General features: G+C 66.8%; 1 protein-coding gene across 1 annotated transcript in view; it reads right to left on the bottom strand.

Moving 5' to 3' along the window:
* ONECUT3 (one cut homeobox 3) overlaps nt 1–13,198 on the bottom strand; it is a 21,033-nt gene extending 7,835 nt beyond the window's left edge. Inside the window, exon 1 of the mRNA XM_053217775.1 lies at nt 11,998–13,198. Within this exon, the coding sequence (XP_053073750.1) occupies nt 11,998–13,198 (1,201 nt within the window). The remainder of the gene's footprint in view (nt 1–11,997) is intronic.
* Between the last annotated feature and the right edge of the window lie 401 nt (nt 13,199–13,599).

Consider the following 13,599-nt stretch of genomic DNA (forward strand, 5'->3'; position numbering starts at 1 on the left):
GCGGACGCCCCGCCCCCCCCAATGGGAGGGAGGGAAGGCAGTCTGCTTCTCTCCCACCCGCTCCCCCTCGCTCCAATCAAGTGCCTAGTGGGGGCCCCAGAGGCAGGGGCTGGGGGAGGGGCCAGGCCAAGCAGAGTCATGAAAAAACTTCCCGTTTTGTCGATCACAGCAAAAAGAGGCTCCCCTCTCCCCCCTTCCCAGTGTTCAATCTAATTACAGCTCCTCACAGCCCCAATCGATCTGGGCTCCAGTCAGAGCTGTTTACCAGGAGCAGCTTTTGTCCTGGTTTCCATCCCCCGCGGCCCCCCAGCCCAGCCTGGAAGCTCGGAGGTGTGAGCGCCAGCGGTGGGGGGCGGGGAGGCAGCCCAGACGCGCCCCCCCCATCAGCGCACCCCTCCCCGCCGCCACCTTCCCCTCCTCGGCATCCTGTCTGGTGTCCGGGATCACCCCACCAGCCCCAAAGGCCACTGCGGTCCTTGTGCGGCCCGGGCTCCCCGAGAGGAGGCCAGGCTGCGGGCATGAGCCCCTTTCGGGAAGCGAAAGCCCAGGCTTGGAGAGAAGGGCTGACCCGGAGGAGGGCTGGGGACGGGGAGCCTCGAGGAGGAGCCCGGACGTCCCAGGAGCGCCAGCCTCCTGTGGTGATGCCACTGCTACGGCCACCTCTTCCGCGATGATCTCCACTGGGGACAGCTGTGGCTTCCACCTTCGTCACCTCCCCCCCCCCCCAGCACCTCTTCCAGGGCATCACCTTCATCACCTGTGCCTCCCATCACCACACCGACATGTCCTCTCGCCTGCTCTAGGCGCTGCCCCACCATCACGAGCTCCACTGCGGTGGCCCCCACGTCCCCTCTCTTTTCATGGCCATCCCTCCCTCTCACCTCCTGTTGGCTTCACCTGCGCCCTCGCCTCCTCCCATTTCCTCGTCTACACCGCTGAGCCCCATCACAGGGGCCGCCACCTCGTAGGTAGCCGGCGCGGGAGGACCCAGCCCCGAGTCCCCTCGCCAGGGGCTCCCCGCCTGTAGTGGGGGGACAGGCAGTGGCCCCAGACACAGACCCTGGCCACCAACCCTGGTTGCTGTGGCAGCCGGAGGAAGAGCCTGCTGGTCTGGCTGGGGGGACCGTTGGGGGCTGGGCCAGCAGACGTGCTCTGGGACCCTGGGCAAGTCAGTCCCCTGGCAGTGTCCCAGGCTCCTCCTTTGCAGAGTTGGGCCCCGGCCCCCTTCCAACAGTTTTCAGGGCGTCTCCTCTCCCCTCCCACCTCACTCAGCCCCTCCCCTCCCCACCCTGTCACCTCTCTCTTCCCATGTCCTCCACTGCCCAGCCCTTTCTTTCCGTTGTGTTTTTCACAGCATTACGATGATGATTCCCCCACTCTACACAGGGGCCCCCTCAAAATGTGGGTTCGGGTCAGCCCTCCATGCCTCTAGGAACTGAGAAACTGATATTAAGAACACTGATTCTGAGATGCTCTGATCTTAGAACGTCTGGTGTTTTCTGGAGCCCAGGCACCAGGAGGGTCTGGGGCTGGCTCCTGGGAGGTCCTGGTGGCCCTGGGAAAAGACCAGAGGCGGTCGAGGAGAGGGGACTGAGAGCCCGCTCCCAAGTCTGAGACCCTCGTGGGTCCCAGCAGGTGAACCGAGAAGGGCCCTGTCCTCAGCGGGCCAGCCCCAGCCCCGGGCAGGGCTCCAGGTAGGAGGGGGGAGGCCCCACCAGTCCATGTCTAGGTGGGAGCAAAGGAGGGTGAACTGGGGGGGACCCTCATTTCAGACCCCCTGGAACCCCTCTTAGCACCTCGTTTCTGCCTGCCTCCTGCCTCCCCAGGAAGTGCTGGGGTCAGCAGATCACATCCTCCCGCTGCTGGGACCCCTCCCTGGGCCAAGAGGGCCCTCAAACCCTGCCACCCCTGCAGTATCGCACGGTGTCAGCCCTCTGTGCCTCAGTTTCTTCTTCCTGCCTTGCCCAGCCATGGGAAAAGACGTAGCTGAAAAGTCTTGAATATCATGGCGGGGCTGAGACGCCGAGATGAGGTTCCCAGCTCCCATCTGGGGGGTCCCTGGGAGGAGCCCCTCTGGGCTCCACTTATTACGTGGCCATGAAGTCTCCCCCCCCCCCCCGCCATGTCAGGTCTGCCCTCTGCACCTCTCCTGAAATCTTCCGGGGGAAGGCAGGGATGGAGAAACTGAGGCAAGGGAGAGAGAGTTGGGCTGCCCGGCCGGAGCACTCCTACACATACGTCAGGGACCAGCAGCAGTGGCCCTTCTGCCAGGAAGCCCCTCTCTCCACCCCCAGCAGAGCCTGGCATGCTCCCCAGGGCCCCTAGTCCTGACCTTGGGGGCCAAGCCTGACCTGGAGTCCCCTCTGTCGCCCAGCACAGAGTAGGTCCACGGGAGGCGGCTGGCCGGGTGTCTTCATCCAGGGACTGACGCCCCTTGTGACCCTCCTGGGCGGGTGGTGGGCCAGTGGGGGCAGTGGGACCCCCAGAGCACCCACCCCAAGACAGGGAGGGGCAGCCGGGGCCCCGGAGTCAGTCACCCCTCAGTGGATGGGAGAGAGTCTACATGGGAAGGATCTGGGATCCCACCTGTTCGCCGCCCCCCATCTCCTGATAGACACACTCTCCCTGCTCCCTCTTACTCTCCCTCCCCCCTCCTTCCCCCCTCCCCCCATCCCATGGCCTCCCTCTCCTTCCTCTCCCTCCCCTCCTCCCTTCCCCTGCTTCCCCTCCTCACTTCCCTCCTCTTGTCTCCCCCTCCCGTCCCTCCTCCTCCCCCTCCTCCTTCCCTTCCCCCCTTCCTCCCACCCCCTCCTCCCCCAGAGACCACTGGGCGTGAGTGTGCAGCTGGGCAGCGGTGGGTGTCCTGGGCCATCCCCAGACTCCGGGGGGACTGACTACGCCCACGCATCTGTCTGCCCCCCACATCCTGTTGGGGTGCCCTGTGGCCCCTGTGGGGCTGCCACAAAGTCCCGGCTGGGCGGAGGGCTATGTGTGGTTGAGGCACCGTGTGTGGGCTCTTGGCGCTTCGCTACGGTTGGGGGGGTGTCCACACACCATCAGACCCCAGGGGTGGGAGGAGCGTGAATGACCGGGACATCTGTGACCCCAGCCAGAGCCGTTGGGGCGACAGGCAGCAATGTGGGCGGTGGTGTGGGTATCTGGAGGGGTGCGGGAGGGGTGAGCCCCAGGGGGTGTGGGTCTGTGGGCCTCAAGGGAGACGAGGGCACAGCAGACGTCGGCATGACAGTTGCTTGCAGCTGGCCACAGGGGCGTAGGGGACGCTGTGCACGGGAGGGTCACGAAAGGCGGGGGCGCGATATACCGTGGCCTGGTGGCACCCAGGGGAAGCTCACTGTGTGTGTCCAGGTAGGTGGGATGCAGCCCCACCCCCACCCCCGGGACCATCGAGAGGCTCAGGACTGTCTACCTGCCCGGTCCCGGCTGCCCACCCACACCTTGCCAGTCCCAGCCAGTGGGGACAGGGGGCCTGGAACAGGTGCTCCGTGGACACTGCTTTCCTGGTTGATGGAGCTCGTGCAGCGACCCGTGATCCTGATGTCCTCGGTCGGTGGGAGGGAGCGGTCCCACTGTGCTCAGGGGGGTCCACGTGGGTGCCAAGGCTGCGCCCTGGACCCTTTCCTCCCCACGTGCCACTTGCGTTCATCAAGCACCCACTGTGTGCCCGGCGGGTGCAGCTGGGGACAGCCTCCCTGAGGTGGAACCCCATGCATCACCGGAAAGCCGGGGCGACTTTGTTCCGGAACAGGGCGCTGGCCGCCCGGCTCTGGGCAGTGAGGGGTGGAGGGGTGTAAGGGTGGGGGGGGGCCTGGGGGGGAGATGTGAGCCCAGCTGGGTTCTAGAACGCCTCCAAGTGGGGACAGAGCTGCGTATGCAGGCTGGTCTTAGATGGGAAGTGGGGGGGGGGCGCGTCCAGTGAAGCCAAGAAGAGAAATGAGCCAGAGCGGCACCTGGACGGCTGGTTGGACGGGAGACGACACTTGGATCGTGGTGCCAGAGCTTGGCACCTGAATGACTGTCCTGGTCCCTCCGTGTCAGTCACACTGTCAGCAACAACTAAGCCGCTCTCGTGGGCTCCCTCCCCTGCACCGTGTGTCTGCACCCCCCACTGCCTGTCCACCTGGGCACAGGGCGGGGGGTGTGGGAGCGGGAGCTGGAGCCCGCCGTCCCCTCCCTTCTGGCCACCTCCTGTGCTCAGCTCTGGCCTCATGGAGCAGACAATTCAACACGGAGCCGGTCTCCGGCTGGGATGATGACCGGTTTCCTTGGCGACGCATGCGTCCCGCCCCAGCCACCAGCCTCCCGGGCCCCAGTTGCGGAGAGCAGTGGTGCCCCCACCCTGGTGGCTTGTCCCCACTGGGCTGAGCTGCCCTGAGCATCCCCCACGGCCTCCCAGCCCAGAGATGGTGGATGATTTGCCCAAGGTCACACAGCGAGTCGCCGAGGGGGGCCTGGAACACACACTGACCCTCCTTATCTGCACCCCGTGCCCCTGAGGGGGCCAGAAAGGGGCTCCCACGGTGGGGCACAGAGTCATCTCCAGGGAGTCGGTGCTGAGCCAGGCCCCTGCCCTCCCCTGTCTGTCCCCACACACCTCTCCTCCAGGCCTCTGGACTCACCTTGGCCGGTGCCCAGCCTTGCGGAGAGGCCTCGCCTCCCTCCCTCCCCACGGGCTCCCCCAGATGGGATTTCAATGGCCACGTTTTCAAATTAGTTCTGAACCTTTCAAAGACTCATCAGGGAAAGGAGCCTTTCCACAGGGCCTCTGGGCTGCCCCACCGGGGGCTCCATCTGGAGCGGGGGCCCCACTGCCTGGGGTTGGGGAGCTGGGGTATCTAGGGGCGGCTCACCCTTGGACCTTCAGTCCTGGAGACCCCTCCCCCATTCAGACACCCTCAGACAGGGGCGAAGCGTGTGGGCGCACACACCCCGTACCCAACCTCACAGAGCTTTTGGTGTTTAAAAAGTGTTAGGAAGTCACCGTGGCAGAGTTGGAAACGGATTTGAAAAAAATGACGGAAAGGAACCATTGATAAGAAAGAACAGGGACGCCACGCCCGGAGGGGGGGCAAGCCCGGAGCAACTAGGAAGCTAATCTACAGATCAACCCGCACAACATGGTCCCCCGACCCCCCCGCACGCATTCACCAGCGGGGCCGGCAAGGGGAGAGGGGAGACCGCCAACCGTCTGGAACAGCCTGATTGTCCTCTGGGCGAGGAGGTGGCCAGAGAAAGAGGGAAATGACCAAGGGGAATAGGACGCAGCCAGAAAATTGACCGCTGGTTCCTGATAGGGAATGTTCCTGATGTCATGGGGGCGGGAGCAAGGCAGAACCGGGCTTTCCAGTGTGTGCGGGGGTGTGTGTGTGTCCCCAGTGGGGGGTGTTTAAAGAGGAGGACAATGAACAGAAGGAGTGCTTGCCGTGCAGGATCAGACGCACGGTCTCTCCGGGAGGGGAAAGGTTTGCAGGAAGGTGGGACTGGACGCTGGACGATGCCTTCTTGTTCCGTAAAAATTAGGAACCAGGCTAAGGTGTCCACAGTTGGAAATGGTAATACAGCATTTTTAAGAGGGGGGGGGCACAGAAGGGAGCAAGGGTCGGAGCAGTGGCTTTGTGGTCGCTCCCACCGCGCAGGAGCCTGTTTCTTTATCCGATTTGTGTGCTCCCACCGGCCTGGGGATTCGAGTCTCCGTTTGGGGAAGGGGATGTGCGCAGGGGAAAGCGACTGGCCCACGTCCTGGGCCCCGAGACGCCGCCACCCCCCTCCCCGGCGTTCCCTGAGCGCCACCCCCTGCCCCAGTCCCGGGGAGCCCCCGCCCCAGCCCCAGGGAGTCCCCCCACCCCACCCCCTGCCTCAGTCTCCACACTGGCAGCGCGCTGCCCTAGGGTGTGTGTTGTGCAGGGGTCCGGGGCTCCTTATGTCGGGCCCTGGGCACCCACATCCCACCAGGATGCGGACGGGGCTCACTGCTGGCTCCCTCCTGTTTAGGAGATCCCCACCCCGCCAGGACAGATGTGCCCCATGCGGCACATCGCAGAGGCTGGCTCCCCAGGCAATGAGGGGCGCGTCCACCTGGTGGGGGGAATTGAGGCCCTGACATCTCCAACGCATGAGCGCTTGTGGATGCGCACCCGGGTTTAGGAGAAGCAACCACCCTTGCTGTCCGCCCCCCCCCGCCCCCCGTTCACCCTCCTCCATCGGTGTAGAGGGATGCGACCCTCTCAATCCCCAAGCACTAGGGAGTAGAGTCGGACTTGGTGACTGTGTAGATGCAAGAGACAGGCGCTCCAGCAAGCCCCGCTGGGGGCGCGTGGGTCACGCCCAGTGGCCCGCACAGGTGTCTCGGGAGAGAGAGGTCCCTTGCTGCGGGCCGCCCCATTAGGCCAGATCTGAGCTCGAAGACCGATGGGGCTCCTGAGCCAGAGTCCGCGCGCGTTTCTTACTGTGGATGTGCACGTCTACACCTGCTCCCGCGGACGTCTCCACTGCCTCCCCGTGCGCACGTACGTTTGCGCCTCAGCACGTCCCTTCTGAAGTCTGCGCCAGTCCTGGGCGTGTCTCCCTGCCCCTGCTTCCGTCTGCTGTGAATCTCTGACTCGTTGGATCTAAGGGGTCCCCCAACTCCCCACATCCGTCCACACGGCAAAGAGTCCGCCGGCAGGAGGTTAGGCCTCCTAACCCCACCCACACCTACACCTACTTGGCAGAGGGGAAACTGAGGCCACAGGTGCCCCAAACAGCCCAGGGTCCCGTGGGTCTCCCAGGCAGCCCCTGGCTCCTGGCCTAGCCTCCCCCTCCCCCACTAGCGCTGTCTTCCTTATTGATCAAGGGCCATATTTAATTAAAAACTTGATTCAAACCGGCTTGGGCTCCCCTGTTAAGCTGGGCTCGCTGCTACATAAAAAGACACAGGCCAGCTGTGCGGGCCCAGTGGCTCCTTGCAGCCACTCTGGGCTTCCCCACCTCCCGTCCTTTGTCCACGAGGTTCCAGGAGCCTGAGGTCAGGGCACCTGCCCCCAGGAGCCTCCTCCTCTATCGGCTACATCTTAGGGGTAATGGGAGGCTACGTGGCAGGATGCCATGCACAGGCTGGATGAACTCCAAAGTGGTGGTAAAAACCCCCTCCAGCTTTGAAGGAGAGAGCACACCAGGGATGGGAGCCAAGCCTGGAGACCAGAGGAGAAGAGGAGGAGGAGGAGGGGGAGGAGGGGGAGGAGGAGGGAGCGGGGCTGGCGGTGTATCGCTCAGACTAGAGTGGTGATGGCTGATAGGGAAGAATCCCAGGAACGGGAGAGAAGTGAGGGGCCAGAATGGCCAGATCTGGGATTTCAGGCTAAGGGGACTTCAGAAAAAAGGAATCAAAGCCCAGCTCCAGGCCCTCACCCTGCAGACTCGTCTGTGTGCCCAATTGTGACATGCGGGTGACTGTCCCTGTCTTGCAAGGTTGGGCTTGGGGCTCAGGGAGGGCTGGAAATGCACTGCTGGGCCCAGGCTTACCCTGAGGGCCGGCTTCAGCGAGGGGGGCGCCGGGGCAGGAGAGGCAGAGGCTGGGACCCGGTGTCCACACACCCTCCCTGGGGGGTCATGTGGGCCAGGACCCTGTCACCCTCAGAGGAGCTGGAAGGAGAAAGGCAGCACCCGCTGTCCACCTGCCCGAGGGCCATCCACGCTGCTTGTCGCATGGAGCTTGCCGTGACCTCGAGGGACATCCCGCTGTCCTCCTCTGCCTCGGTCCACTGAGCCTTTGCCCCTCCAGGCCACCTGCTCGGAATGTCCCCCCACTTGCAGGAGGTGGGAGCCGGGGCATCTCAGCCCCTCCAGGCTCAGCCCGCCCCCCCCCCCCAGCTCCGTTTACTGCTGGGGAAGCCGGGTCTGTTCCCCCTCCTGCTGGAACGGTGTGTGGCTTTGGCAGTGGCCTTCCTTCCTCTCTGCCTCGCCTTGCTGGTCTGTAAAGTGGCCACAATAACCACATCCAGCTTAAATGGTCAATTCCGGGTGATTCCATGTCTCACGCCTGGAGGCTGAGCCTAGGAGAGGGGACGGCTTAAGGCACCCCAGCCAGCCCCCTCCCCATCCCACAGCCCGCCCCTCTCCTCTACCTCCCCGTCTGCACGGTGGGGGCGCAGAATCACTTAAGTTGGGTGGGGTCCTGGGGCTGTCCCAGCCGAGTCTTGGGGAGGAAGGAGGGCCTGGTTTGGGGGGGGGACGCAGAGCTCACTGGGCTGTGCCATACACAATCCCAGACACGCTCTCCCTGCATCCCTGTGGGGGGCGACAGTGTCCCCTCCAGACGCCTCCCGCACTCCCTGCCCACTCTCCTGCACCCCCCAGATCACAGGCTGCCGTGGGGCCCCCTGAAGATGAGAAGTGGGTGTGGGGGTGATCAGGCAAGGTGGCCTCAGGGTGCAGGGTCTGTGAATGCACCCTGAGGGGCTCCGTGGGGCGTGGTTGATGAAAAAGCCTCAACAAGCACTTCCTAGGTCCATTTCTCAGATGAGGAAACTGAGCCTCAGGCCCCCACCCTACCAGTCTGTGAGGGAGCCCAGGTGAGGCCCAAGTCTCCAAGTCCCCTGCTGGGATGTCTTGGGGGGAGTCTGGAAGAGATGTGGACCCCTTGGGGTTCAAGGTGAGGATTTTACAGAAGGGGTAGGGGTCCTGGGGGGTCGTTCCAGAAGCTGCACAGCCTTCCCTCCCACTGGGACTCTCGGTTGGACCGTTGACCTTTCGGGCTGGGTTCCTTCAGGCTCAGACCCCGCCCAGCTCCACCCGCCCCGCACCCAGTCTGGGATGGTGGTGGCAGAGTGGGGGAGGAGGCTGGGGGCGCGAAGTGCCCGTCTTAGCCTGGATGGAGGCCTGATTTGCCTTTTCCTGTCCATGACCGTCCCCTCCAGACCCCCAGCCCCGGCCACGTGCCATCAGCAACTTGCTTCCAGAAATGGGTCCCTTCCTGCCTCAGCTGGCCTCCAACAGCCCTCAGGGATTTGGGCACCTGGCTCACCAGTGAGGCAAGAAGGAGGAGGGTGACCCTTTTCCAATCGCCTCTTTCTAATATTTATTTTATATATATGTTTTCTGATCAGTTACAAAAAATACTTTTCCTCCAGAGTTGCAATTTAAACAATATTTGAAGAAGGCCGAAGCTATCGACCGGCGGCGGTGATGAATTAGAGACGGTAATTCGAATTCATCGACCACCCCGCCCCAGCCGAGAGTCCCCTCCCCCCCACCCCCAGTCCCTCTCCCACAATTACTGCTAGAGTTAGAGCCTGGGAGGCTTCCAAGAGGAGGCAGCCCCCAAGCCTCGTACTCCCAGGACCCTGGTGTGGGCTGGGAAGACGAGGCCGGCCCGGCAGCCGTGGGGTTAGGGTCCTGCAGGATGGGCCTTGCCGGGACCAGCGGGTCCCAGAATCTCAGAATGTTAGACCCAGAACCTGGCCCCTCCAGCGCACACACATTTGACAGATGGGTAAACTGAGGCACCCAGAGCAGGCCGGCATAGGGCAGTGGGGTGGCCCCTGAGGGCCACGCAGCCAGATTCCTTAGGTGCTTCCCGGACACAAAGACGCCACCCCTTGTCCCCTGGGCCCCGGATCTGGGAAGGAGGGAGGTGGGGAGCTGGGAGGGTGGGCTAAGGGGCACCTGGAGCGGCTCCAGGCCTTCGCGTGCCAGGCGGCGTGGTTGGGAGGGGGACGCGCCCCGCTGCCTCCCCGTAAGCGCCTCGATTTGCCGCCACTTAACCGCTTTTCATTTGCGCAGCGACCGGAACTAAAGGCCTCTCGGCCGGCCGGCGCCTAATTACCCCTCGCCCGGGCCGAGCCACCTCTAACTCCCAGGCCAAGCCCCGTGGTGTAGACGCGGCCCGGAGCGCGCCCGAGTTGCGGTGGAGCCGGCGGGTCGGCGGGGTCACCGCGTGGGCAGCGGCGGGAGGAGCAGAGGGCGCGCCGCAGGGTCCCCACTCATTATCCCCCGGCACCCGAGCGCCCTGCCCGAGGCTCGGCCCCGCGCTCACCCGCTCCTGTGCCCCGTGCGCTCCGAGACAGCCTCGATTCCGACTTTCACTTTCCCAAAGGGGGGCCGGCTGTTTCCCCACCTGCAGTCCTCCGCGCGCCCGGAAGGGAAGACCCAGGCGGGGGAGCCGGGCGCCCCTCAGCCCGCAGCAGCGACACCCCCTGCCCCACCCCTCGGGGCATGGACTTCGCGCCTGTGGTCCGTGGCTCTGGGACGCCCTGGCCCACCTCTGGAGGGGGGGGGCGTGGGGGCTGAAATGCGCAGCCGCAGTTCCTGACGGGCCATTTAGTAACACAGGTGCGGGAGAAGAGTGCACAGTGATATGTGTTCTTCGGGGGTGTCCCCGGAAATACATGCGCTGGGAGGAGGCCCAGGGTGGCAGGCGTGGCCAGATGTCAAATGCCCATGTCCACGCGTCTCCACGAGCGCCACTTAGCATCTAACACCTTAGGGCACCCTTTTGCCACCCAATGTCACCTGCATCGCACACAGCGGTCTGGTCTGCGCCTGTGTCCCTTGTGAGCACACCCGTGGCCCTGCATGTGCGTTGGGGAGCAGGACAGGACAGGTTTCGCCCTTACAAAAGCCCTACGTCTGGACTCCTAACACCGGTTCTGAGATGTCACGACGACCTCCCCGCACGATGGGTCACCTGCCGCACATGCGGGGACTTAATTTCCCACTCCCCAAAGTGGGGAATCTAAGAAGCCTAGAGTAGGCTCCACAGAAGGGGGAAACTGAGGCCACGTGTCAGCGCAGGCTCCCCGGGCTGTCCAGCAGGCCAGGGGGCCGGGAGGAGCAAACCCAGAACCCCCTCCAGCGGCAGCCTATGCCCCTTCGCCCTGGCCCCCCTCCCTGTGGGGTGGCTGGAGGCAGAAATCCCGCCCTGCCTCCTTGCTCCAGGGGCGCCTAGTCTGAGAGCCAGCCCACTCCAGCTCCACTCGCCCCTGTGTGCAGAGAAGCGATCGATCCCGCGTCGTCGGAGGCCGCTATTGTCCCCGCCGGCGGCCAGGGAAAGACCCCCCCCCACACACACACACTCAGGTCAGGCCCTTCCCCGTGACAGTGGCCGGGCCTCTCCTGCACCCCACAGACACCCAGGAGAGGGGGGCCCCCCCGGCCAGGCCGCCTCGCTGGGGGCAGGTGTGGACCCAGCTGCTGTCAGCTGGGAGGGAGGAGGGAGCGTGGTCCCCAGGGGGGCCGGGGACTGAGAGTCCATGTGAGCGAGAGAGACAGAAAGAGAGCGCGGCGGAGAGAAGGAGAAAGAGCAGGGAGGAACCGGGAGGAAAAACAAGATCCAGCGAAAAATAATAGAAACCAGGTTGCCCCGACAGACAGAGGTAGAAAGGAGGGAAACACGGGACGGAGAGGCAAGGCCGGCAGGAGTGCGCGCGCCCGGGCCAGAAGCGACCGCGCAGGGCAGGCGGCCGGCCGGGGTGTGAAGGCCTCCGGGCCGCCCCTCCCCCGCCCGTTCTCGGGTGACCTTTGCCAGCGGCCGGAGAGGGGGAGGGGGCTATCGATCGCCGAGGCCGAGCTACAAAGAAGCGCGCGCTGGGGCCGAGGGCTGAGCGCGGGCCCGGCCCCGGCCTCCTCCGCGCCGGCAGCCGGGTGCACGGTCCCGGCCCTCTGCCCGGAGCTGGAAGCGGAGCCAGGGGCTTTTCGGGAGGCGGGGAGTGGCGCCCCCAGCCGAGAGCAGCGGCGCGTCCGGGGCTCGACACCGCCCCCCCCTCCCCCCACCACACACACAATGAGCGACCCCGCAGGCTGCTTCGGGGATCCTCCCCACAGTGTAAAAGGAACCAGGGACCCCTCCCCGTTCCCGGGCTGCTGGGGGGGCGCGTGGCAGGCGGCACAATCCCCTTCTCCCTTTCGGCGGCTGCACGAACCGGCAGGGGCGCACACGACGCTCCCGCAGGGGAGTCCCGAGCCGGAGCCCCCGGGGTCGCGCGCAGTGCGCCGCGCTCCTACCTGCCAGGCGCAGCGCCGACATGCGCTGGAACTCGGGCTCCTGCAGCCACTTCCACATCCTGCGGAAGGTCTCGCGGCCCGACTTCAGCTTGCTCCACGGCTTGGGGTTGCGCAGCAGGTCGGAGAGCGTGCCCTGCGAGCGGCACAGGATGCGCTGCGCGAAGATGGCCTGCGGGATGCTGTAGCGCTTCAGCTCGGCGGTGATGCGCTGCGCCACCTCCTTGGTGTTGATCTCCTCCGCCGCCGCGCCCGCCCCGGGGCCGCCGCCGCCGCCCGCGCCCGGGCCGCCGCCGCCTGCGTGGGACCCGTGCGCCCCGGCGGCCGCCAGCCCGCCCAGCGGCGCCAGCAGCCCCGCGGTGCCCCCGCCGCCCGCGCCGCCGCCCCCGCCGCCGCCGCCGCCGCCGCCGCCTCCGGGCAGCCCGCGAGCCAGCGCGTCCTCGGCGCGCCCCAGCAGCGCAGCGTGCGGTTCGAAGGCGGCGGGCGGCAGCAGCTTGTCCCCGGCCAGGTGGCCCGGCGCGCCGTAGGCGGCCAGCGGCGGCGGCGGCGGCGGCGGCGGCGGGGGCTGCGGGGCGCCGTGCAGCGCGGGCGGCAGCGCGTTGGGCAGAGGCGACAGCGGCGACCCCATGGCGGGCAGCTCCTTGCCGTAGGGCCCGTAGAGGTGGCCCACGGAGGCGAGCGCCGCGCGTTCGTCGCGCATGAGGGTGAAGCTGCCGCTCACGCTGGCCGCCAGGCGCTGCGGCGGGGGCGGCGGGGGCGGCGCGGCCGCCGGGTGCGGGTGCGCGTGGGGGTGGCCGCCGTGCGCCCCGGCCACCGCCGCGGCCGCCGCGTGCTGGTGGAACTTGTCGGCCACGGCGGCGAGCGGCGGCAGGTGCTGCAGGGGCGTGAGCGTCGTGTAGGTACCGCCCAGGCCGGGCGCCTCACAGGCCATGCCCATGGCCGGGTGGAGCGGGCCCGCCAGCTCCCCGCGGAAGTCGGCGCCGCCGCTCGCGCCGCCCGTGCCGCCCGCACCCCCGGCTCCCCCGCCGCCGCCGCCGCCGTCCAGCAGGCTCGCCATGCCGGCCACCAGGCCCGGGCGCCCGGGCGCCACCAGGCCGCGGTGCTGCGCCGCCGCCGAGCGCGCGTGGCCCGGGCTCAGCAGCTCGCCCGCCTGCGCGTGGGTCACGCCGTGCAGGCCCCCCAGGCTCTCCAGGCTCAGCTCCATGCTCGGCCGCTCGCCCGCCGCGCGCGCTCCTCGGCGCCGGCCCGGCGCGCTCAAGGCCGCCGCATGGCCCCCGCCCGCTCCCCGGTGGCTGCGCGCGAGGCTGCCCGGCTGCGCGGCGCACCGCCCGGCCCGGCTGCGAGCGCGGCCACCAGGATGTGGCGGGGGAGCGGCCGCCGGCGCCCGGGCCCGGGTCTGACGTCAGCACCCCCGCCCACCGGCTCCCCTCTCCGCCGCCTCCCGCTGCCTCGCTCTCCGCCCGCTCCGGCCCCCTCGAGCTCCAGGCGGGCCGGAGTGGGCCAGACTCGGGCTCCTGGGGTCCCCAGCCTCCGCATCCGTCCGCGTCCCCCCCTCTGCAACAGGGGGGCCGGCGGACGCAGGGACAGCCGGGCGGGCTTCGGAGG

The sequence above is a fragment of the Acinonyx jubatus genome, chromosome A2, assembly GCF_027475565.1.
Source record: "Acinonyx jubatus isolate Ajub_Pintada_27869175 chromosome A2, VMU_Ajub_asm_v1.0, whole genome shotgun sequence".
NCBI classification, from domain to species: Eukaryota; Metazoa; Chordata; class Mammalia; order Carnivora; family Felidae; genus Acinonyx; species Acinonyx jubatus.